The 10,104-nt window shown below is 39.0% G+C and overlaps 1 protein-coding gene across 4 annotated transcripts in view; it reads right to left on the bottom strand.

Moving 5' to 3' along the window:
- LOC109289944 (core histone macro-H2A.1) overlaps positions 1–10,104 on the bottom strand; it is a 71,292-nt gene that overhangs the window by 43,050 nt on the left and 18,138 nt on the right. For all 4 annotated transcript variants that reach the window (XM_019506257.1, XM_019506259.1, XM_019506258.1 and 1 more), the window contains exon 2: positions 7,344–7,544. In XM_019506257.1, the coding sequence (XP_019361802.1) occupies positions 7,344–7,515 (172 nt within the window). In that variant the 5' untranslated portion in view covers positions 7,516–7,544. The remainder of the gene's footprint in view (positions 1–7,343; positions 7,545–10,104) is intronic.

The raw sequence follows: 10,104 nt of genomic DNA, 5'->3' as shown, positions 1-10,104 counted from the left end.
TCACCAAGCTGGGGGGCACGGGAGGGCCTTCCTGCATGCCCCCCCGGTGGAGCCGGAAGTACTTCTGGTCCACTTCTGGGTCTGCTGCCCAGCATGCTGGGGACCCCCCCGCACTCCTGTGGATGCTCCATGCACCCCACCATTGCAGCATTCATAAGCCACCTGCTACCTTGAGGTATGTAGAAAAACATTTTAAGCTGTGTCTATGTCCGAATCTCCGAATTGATTCGGAGGGTTCCAATTCGATTCAGAGAGATTCAAGGGTCTTCTGACTTGATTCAAAGATTCAGCCACCGAATCGGGCCACATCTCCACTGAACTGAATCAGCAACTGAAGCTTCGCACAGCCCCAATGCCTACATATATCTTTACTTGTCCCCATATGTATAGAATGAGATTTTAAAAAAAGAGGAAGTTGTTCTTCCACTCATAAGCCAAAGTCTGAATTTGGCTGGCATGCTTAGTACTGAGTTGTACTTGATAAAGGCAGGATTATTGTCCTAATTCTCACTCATCTGTACTCGGATGGTATCAGGCTACAATTGGGAGAGGTAAGAAGAAAGACATTACAAACTATGTCAAGAGATGGCATCTATAATTATTTGCAAAAATAAGAGGCACTTCTTTCCCATATAAGAGTTTTATAGGCGGAAAAAGAGAATGTACAGCAAAATAAACCTCATATTTTGTTCAAAATAAAACAACAAAATGTGATGCTACTATTAAAATAAACAGCAATGGATGGCCAAATAAACACTAATGACCTTTGACAAAGTCATACTCAAATGCAATATTTAAAAGGTAAAATATATTGATCAAGGCATAAATCAAAGCGTAATAATTTTTAAGGAAGGAAATAAATCAATGATTGAAATCAGAAGCCATGTATGGTCCTGTACCAGGTTTCAAAAAGATATCCAAATAGAATGCAGATACTCTGAAATACTGCTTTATATATGGGCGTATGTGACTGTGTCCTGCAATGGTATTCATGGAAATTATTTTGTTTTAGTTGGTTTTCCGTACATCTTGATCTACAGTGTTTTGAGAATAACCTGCAAATCCTTAGGCATAATCTTAGCCATATACTCAGTAGTTACACTAAACTTAACAGGACTGCTCATGTGTTAAGCATGTGCATAAGTGTTTACAGGATCTGAGCCAAGGAGGCTTATGGGAGAAAGGAAACTTTCCACTTATATATGTCGGAAGCACTCTGATTCATGCATTTATAAGGCTAGAAGGGAAGACTGTTAAACGTTTAATTGATAACACTACAAAGTCTTAAAGTTAAACAGGCGTCTTTTACAAGTATAAAGATTTTGTAAGTAACTGTGACAATCTTGCTTCTGCTACAGAGATGGCACAGACCCAATGGAAAAGAGGACTGCTACAAAGCAGCTTTGCCACTACACTTCTTTAGGAAGCTCACTGCTGGCACCGGCACACTTGCAAGCACAACAGCACTGTTGTGCTTTATGTGCAGTGTTAACCCATATTAGAAACACTGATCTTTCAACACTCAAGTTATTTTGCAAACCCCAAAGAGCATGGGGTACAATTAGAATCTGCTGGCAAGACAGATGCTCTCAAAATGAAAAAAAAGAGTCTCACTGAAAACTGTGCACCAGAAGTTATGAGAGACACCAGAAGTTGAGAGAGGAAAACAGTACTTCCTTCTATTTCTCAGTTTGTTGATGCTGCACATTTCACATCACCTTGCGTCTAGGCAATGACACTTTCTCCTGACTAAGCAGTTTCTCAGAGGCTGAAAAGCAGCTCAAGGACTCTCAAAGTCTTTTAAATTGACAGTGTTTCTGTCCAGCCTTCAGATTTATAATTTATATGTCTTAACTCTGCACCAGGGATTACTGTTTAAAAAAAGTTGCCCATTTTAATTGGAGAAAAAGCATATCACAGCTGGAATTGTTTCAGCTATTTCAAAAGGGCACTGTTATCAACATTGGAATTTGCACTTATGATCTTTTTTCTACTTATGTGCCACTGGGTTCTTTTTCTCTCCCCACTAGTAAACTCAGAAAGCTTGTAACTGGAACCTGCTTCTAACCAATGGTCTTTTTATTGTGGAATGTGGGAATGCCAAATTTTTGCCCTAGAAGAAAGTTCATTAGAGCATTTGCTTCAAAAACAAATGAAGTCACATTCCTACTCCAGTAGCCTGTACAGTTTTTCAGCAGCAAGGAAAACACGAGAGGTGAACTGCAGTTCAAGCTGATTAATTTAAACATCAGACAAAGTCAATATTTGGGGTGAGAAGTACAGTTTACCGGATTTGAACACATCTTTCAATTTTGAGGTGGTCAACAGCTTCAGACAGTCTTCTGCAACTAAAATGATGCAAGATAGAAGAGCGGACAACTGCCCTTGAGTATCTGAAATTCCACTGCCAATTCTGGTGATATCATAAAGCCTGAGAACAAAGCTAAGTCACCAGAAACCCAGGGATGGAATTATAGCTCTGGTATTCAAAAGGTGCTTGTCTTCTATTTTAACAAAATACATGAATTGACAATAAAATCCAGTCCAGGAAAAATTTTAATGGAAAAAACAGACGTTTAAAGTTTTCTTCTACCTGGACTTCAGCGACTGCAGGACAAATGTAAATCAAAGTCCTATTTTTTCCCCCCTGTATGCCTGCTCTCCTGCTGTTTTATAAACTTCTCCCTCTCCTCATTTGCTGTGACATTTTGGCAACTGAAACTTATTTCCAGTGTAGAGGAGTGAGCTGACCAAAAAAAACACCACTCTCAGGCCTGTTTCTGGCTGCCTTTAATATATGCTCAGGAGAATTCGATTTTCCTTTTTTCAGAACCAAAGGGTGTTCTTTTTCGGGTTGATGGAATATTCAGAGTAGATGCGTGTAATACAACTCCTGAAAATTATAGGTCCAAGGGGAAGATATGTGGCTGTCTGTGTGGCTAGGCAAATGTTAGAAAAACTAAGGATCTATACAAAGACATCTGAATGGTTTTTCTGGTCCAAGATGTAGTACATGACCGTCTCTCTCATTCTGAGCCAACTGGAGACATAGGGGTTTCAGGTAATATGGCCAGAACTGATACATTGCTTTATAGAGGAAATACGCAGAAAAGCAGATTATAGTTTTCCATTAGGGAGAGCAGGAAAAGAAATGGGCAACATGCCCTCACCCCTGCTGGGATAAGGTGAGCCATCCCAATCTGTCAGTGACCTCAAGGTATAGCCACCTCAGCGCTCCTTTTCAGCCCAAACCAGTTTGCAATCCACAAAAACTGGCCCCAATGTGTAAGGAGAACTGCAATGCAATATGCTGGTTGCCTTGATCTGATTTGACAGCACTATCTAAACCAATCTTGGGATGAAAGAAGAAATGTCACAAACATGAGTTATAAGATATCATGCATGATTCTGGAGTATGTGGGCAGAACTGACCTGCTCTTTAACAATGTACATTGTGGTGTGCTCATACTCATCTGCCTCAAAAGCTTTGACAAGACAAAAAGATGCATTAATCTCCTTTTGCCCAACTCACTTTGGCAAGGTAGAGGTTCTACGCTATTTGTTTGTATGAAATTCAAGAGAATGAATGTGTATGAAGTACATTCATAGACAGGTATCCATGTAGATTGTATATGCTGACAGGCACTGTTTTGGGATATTACTGTCAAAAAGCAGGAGGGTACTGTATGCCTGACTTGAGCTATGCCTGACCAGACCTCAAAGTATATTGAAAAGTGGGATAAAGGGGATCCCTTTATTAATTGAAGAGCCAAATACAAACTAAATATTTAAAGATCTTTCTTTTCCTCCTTATTTATTGCAGAACAATAATGGCTACAGGGAACTGCTGCTCAAGACAGGAGCTGCTAGAACACCTGAGAGCCTTCTACCATCCCTCTGGTTGGGAAAAACAAAGATACATGTTTTTTAGGCTCAAATGACCTGAAGTGGCTGCAGGACAGTGGTCTCTAGTGTACTAGAACAATGTATATTTCCTACTTGTTAGTAAAGCTGTACTTCAATGCCCTGAGATGGTGTGCACAGTACTGAAAGACAGAATGTAAACTAGAGCTTGGGGGCATCAGGGTACGACAGAGGAAAAGAAGAACTGAAAGTGCAATATATCCATGTTTTCAGGTTCAGGAGTGGTGCCACAAAGTTCTCTGAACTGAAAAACGGATAAAAGAATCTCTTAACTAGAGAAGAATGTAAAAAATAAAACAAAAATCTAAATAGCTATGAATATTACTGAAGTTCAAAGCCTCCTTTAGAGGACCTTTCAAAAACCCCAGGTCTGTACATTAATCTTTCAGTGCAAGTTCAGAAGGAGGCTTTTCAGTGGAAGTCAGTATCTAATGCCCTTTTAACTCCTCTAAACAGAAAAAGATTAAGATCAGGACTATATACACTATAGGTAACAGAACTGCTTTCAAAGTTTCTAGCTTCCTTTTCATTATGTCTTAGTGCCCTTTAATTCCTGACCCTCTTTTACATCCTATTTTCCCCTCTTCTTCAACCAACTCCCTTGGTTTATTTTCTGTATCATCATTTCCACTTCCCTTTCTAGATGGACAGGGTCTCCTTCCCTGCCATCTTTCAGGTTTACATTAGCTCATCTTCACTACATCACATTTCTTCCTCCATTCTAAAGTAGGTTAACATCCTCCATTTATTCTCAGATTATGGCCTGATAAGGCAGCCTTTTCCAGATTACCTTTGGGGGGGTAGGAAGGGGAGGTTTTTGGCTTTACAGAGTGATGCTTAACAAGGCAGGCAGAAAAAAAAGCTCACTCTTATTGGAAGTCTCCAATGAGTTCCAGTGAACTCCTAAGAGTTCTGATGACCTTTGTAACACGCTTTCTTTTTAAATAAAAAAAAAAGAATACAGTTTTCAAATGAAGATGCTAAAACTCAAGGGCCTAAAAGACATGCCCCATGAATAACAGTTGCAGTGTTCAATAGACAAAGGGAGGAGAAAAGCAGGTGAGGTCAGACACAAAAGGCCCACCATGATTCAACGGGGAGAAAAAAGAGCTAGATGTTAGATGCCCAACACATGAGGAGATGGAAGACTTCAGCACAAAGAATTCTACAACTACCTTCCCCTTAGTCATCCTGGACAGTATAAATGCTCTACAATAAACTCATCCACCTAACAGGTGCCTTAATAGGTGAACTGCCTACATCAACATATGAGAAAAGCCTATTATATATACAATGCCTTCCCCCTCCTAGCATCTCTGCTTTTAAATAAGGTCCTTTAGATGTGTGTTTTTATCTCCTCCAATTCAACTTCCCACAGTGCACAGCTGTTAAAGAAATACTACCCATTTCCTATAAGGTTCTCCATTCCCAAATATATCCCTGTTCCAGAAGGCCTCTCAATCAAGGATTTAATGGGTAACATGTGCTGCTCATTAGTACTGCCTCAAGCTCACCTGTACTGCTCTGCTCCTTTAAAAGGACAACATTCAAAGCTCCTGCCATTCCTCTCTCATGTAATAGCTATATGCACCAGCATTACCAGAAAAGGAAAACAAAGCACTCTAATTTCTTTTTATAGGGAGTCTACAGCATATAAGAGCTATTTTAAAGAAGAAAACTAAAGCGGGGTTGGGGGAACCTAACCAGAGACTTCTTGGAAAAATAAGGAAGGTTTGGTGACTAGCAGAAGAACACAGCCCAACAAGGTAATATAAATGGTTGCTTTTTGCACAAACTGGGCAGACTATGAATGAATTCTCTTATGCTACCAATCTTTTATTGTAGCACTGATAGGGGAGACAGAAGTAAAAACCAGGATGGAGAAAGCCAGACGTGAAACCTTTCAAATCATAACTGCTGTTCCCTACCTCAGGTCTTGGCTGTGTGGATGGTCCATGGCTGTTCTGAGCTGAACACAAGTGTTTGCTCTTAGTGGTGACAGCAACATGCCTTTCACTTTAATAAAGTGACAAATCCAAATCATTTGCTTTGCTGTTTGCTGTCAAGAACATGAACAGGCACTCTAACTCTGCTTCCATTTCCCACTTGACAGGGTACATTATGGAGAAGGTATCATCCTTTGATGGATCAGGTATTTTACCATTGCCAGAGAACCAAATGAAGCAAGTGTTGTGTAGAAGTGCTAGCAGGGGGAGACTAAAATCAATGAAGGGTTTTCATTATCTCTTATTAATAGAAGTCTCCACTGAATAACAATCCATTTAACATTGGTGAAGCCTAAGTCCTATGCTGAGGCTTCTAAGCTATAGATATACAGATCCATAAACCGATAGGGCTGTGTGACTAAGATTTTGGTTTGTTTTTATTGTTTACACTCAGTGTAATGTCAAGATTATTATCTCTAAAAATCTATCAACCTTGATAATACCTCCCATAGTGGAAACTATTATATTTAGCATTCATTTCAAGTTAGTGATTTCAGGAATAAACCATTTCAGGAATAAAACCTGGAATTTTTAAGACTTCCACAAGAGGAAGACCTTTTCTGTAGTTAAGCTCCTATGGTCTCTGTGGTATATCCAGGGTTTTATTTTCAGTTCTGCCACAGACTTCCTTTATAATCTCAGGATAGCTACTTTCTCTCTACCTCAATCTTCACTCTGAAAATAGGGAAAAAAAACCTTGAATTTCCTGATTTTTACTAGTGCAGCACTGATGTTACAGTGCTGGGGACAACAGAAAATGACTGCTAATGAAAGTAAAGGAACAAATTGTACTGAAGTGCAGGCTGATAGAGAGTACATATTTACAGATCTGCTGACTAAACCTAAAAGTAAAGTATGCATCTGGACTTCAAAATAAACAAATAGGAAAGTCCATTTCTACACCCTCCCACCCCAACGTCCAGGAAGAAAGTAATCTAGAAGCCAGGAAAAATGTAATGTTCATATAATTGGGTCAGTAATCACAGCATACCAGGAAGAACAACTCTGTCCAAAAGAATTTACAGTCTAACAGAAATATAATATCAACCAAAAGCTCAAATGTAAGTGTGCAGTTAGACGGGACTGCAGCATGGGAAGTTCGATCCAGTGCCCATTGCTGTCGGGGAGAATTTTTCAGAAAGGTCAAGTCTGATAAGAGTGTTTTTTAACAAGCCACGCCAAGCCAAACCCTTAGACTGGGATGCCTACAAAATACAGAGCTTTAGATCGAGGCCCAAATCTGGTAGCTTAGGCTTCTAGGTACCTCATTTTTGCAACATCTATTTTTACCTTTAGAAAAGACAGAAAGACAATTCAGTGGAGACATTTTCTCCTGTTTGTATATTATAGGAGTTTACTTGTGCTTGTATTGATTCTCCCTGGTGCTATGTTGCATTTTTCTGTTAATCTTACCAGTCAGGTATTCAAGTACTGCGGCCATGTACACTGGAGCACCAACACCAATTCTGTACTTTGGGTGACCTTTCTTAATATAACGGAGCATTCTTCCTACGGGGAAGATGACCCCAGCCTTTGCAGAGCGGGAAGTCTTGGTGGACTTCTTCTTTCCACCTCTGCTGGACATTTTGGCTGTATTGGATCTGGAACAGCACACTATAAACAAAAGAAGACAAATGGGTTACCAGTATGAAATGCAAAATGTAATGCTTTCCAGTGGTCACTGCACCCCCCCCCACCCCCGTTAGATACAAGAGATTAACTATTTTTTGTCAGTGACAAAATTGAACCAACATTTTTGATTGTGCTCAAATACTACATCATGCTGAGCTTTAGCTAAACTGGACTGTTATTCTGAGGTAGACATTTTGAGTTAAGTCAGTGGTACCTGAAGCATGTAGAGAGAAGGTTTCTTCATTTGCACATGTGTGTGCATGCATGCGTGTATAATATAACAGATATAAACTTACAAATATTGTTTTATACTGGATGCTTATCTTGTGTATGCATATAAAATGTGATTCAGCATTCAACTGGCAAGAAATCAAATCTGTAATAATGTGTAGGTTCATTTGGAGTTTCCTTCCAGCCTGGAAGACTTTATTACAGATAAATAAAACTGAACATTGCTATCCATGAGGTGAAGTTGAGGTAGTTAATGTAGCAGGCAAAATGAGGCTTGAGAGGAAAAGGAGGGGATATGTTTCACAAACACATTGGAGGAAATACCTTCTCTTATGGAAACAGCCTCTGTCTGGGTTATCAAATGAGTACAGTACACAACAGCATTGCTAATGTGCATGAGCAATGAATGCGGTTATACGACTACTAATGGGGTAATTACTCCTATTCAGACTGAATTAATCTACCTTTGGTCCTTACAGAACTAAGATCTCTGTTTTTTATTTTTTACTACTCATAGGTAGTAAGTCTCCACCTACTATGTACCAAGTTCTCTCTACTTTTGACAGAGAAAGACCGGAGATGAACCTTCTGGTTCTGAACCTCTGAGAATCTCGTTACCTGCAAATGAGGTTTATACCACTAAGAGGAGCCCTGGAGGAATCTGATCTTCAGGCTGACTGCACACCTTCCCCAAGGTAACTTGTTTACACACATGACAGTCATCTGACAACAGCATTTCATTTTACTGCCGTAAAGAAACCTGCTTCTGACATGTACCAAATGATTTTTTTGGTTTACTTTTCTAGTTTCTTGCAGGAGTGTTGGTTTTTAAATAGCAATTGGCAAAGCCTCATAGAAACCAAAACCCTAAACTGCTCCTAAACTGTTTGCGCAGTTTGAAGAAGTATTTTTCAAAATTGATAATTAATTCATATTTTTCCCTGTATTATCCATGCAGCATTTTATATTTTTTCTTACAAAGACTATTATAACTTTTCTTTTTAAAAGATTAGCCAAAGGGAAACCAGTGGTATACATCTGTGATAGAAGAGCCCAGACTTCATCTCCTGCCCCAAATCCAGTCTGGCACAAATGGAAAGCATTTAGACAGTGTATATATGCTGTTGTCAGTGGAAATTTTTTCAGTCTGTGTTTGTTTTTCATTCTGCCAATTCTCTGCTCCATCTTTCATTCTGATCTTCTAGGGGTTTTTTTCCCTGTACTCTCTCTAGTCTTTCCTTACAAAGTTAATAACTTGTGTGTCAAACTTCAAAATTTCCAATGATGGAGTGAATTCAAAATTAGGCAAAACAGGTTCACCCAACCCTATTTTTAAATTTTGCAATTCCTCTGATATGATTCCTGATCTGTACTGACATGCCTTGAAGTCTTTTAAATCTCAACTACTTGTTGAGATCCAGGGTGCATAAATCTCAAATCAGGATTATTTCTGATGACTAGGACCATATTTCAAATACCTACTGAGCAGTCTCTTTTTTTTACCCATGCTCTAAAACACAGCTCTATTCACCAAAGGTTCAATATCTTCACAAAACTAACTAAAAATCAATGAGAGAGGTTTATTGCTTGGTGAAGGTAAACACAATGTAGTTCTGTAGCTGCTTTGAAACAAGTCATACTGGATAGGCAAAACTGGCCTTTTTTCAAAAGCAAAGTTAGATAACCTTAGAAGGGGACACCATTGTCAAAACACTTCTTGCTTGCTCCACACTGGGTGAGATGCTAGAACAAGTCAAAAAAACCCAATGAACGTGAACAACTGCAAAAGCTGACTTCTTGGCTTGGGGGAAAAGGATCGGAGTTAGAGTTTTACCATAATTGTTAAAAAACACAGAACTTCACAATCATTTGACTTAAAATGCTATCACCTGATAGGTGTTGTTTCTTTGTTAATGCGAGCAAATAAAGATGTAGCTTTTTTTTTTAATAATTGGAAATCTGACATGTAATTGTATGAGTATTTTCTCTACCTATTGTAGGCCTGTTTGCAAATATAGTCACTCATCTCAATTTCATTTTAATCAATTGACACTTGATGGAATTAACATGTTTAACAGACTATTATCCATGTACTTGTTTAAACCAAAGCATAAGAAAACAATTAGAAAATGGAGGAGGGTAAAAACATACAACAGAAGTGAAGAAAGGCACACTTTTCCATAGGTAGCTTGGAAAGCTGGTGGGTTTCTATGAAGCAGTTGGCTAATTATAGCCTGTAAAAAATTTGGCCTTTACTAAAAGCAAAAACATGGGAAAAACAAAGGGAGCACATTTTAAAGTACTATTAATT

The sequence above is a fragment of the Gavialis gangeticus genome, unplaced genomic scaffold, assembly GCF_001723915.1.
Source record: "Gavialis gangeticus isolate Ggan-Ray unplaced genomic scaffold, GavGan_comp1, whole genome shotgun sequence".
In the NCBI taxonomy this organism is placed as follows: Eukaryota; Metazoa; Chordata; order Crocodylia; family Gavialidae; genus Gavialis; species Gavialis gangeticus.
The sequence above is the reverse complement of the archived record's forward strand: the minus strand, read 5'-3'. Positions and strand labels throughout refer to the sequence as shown.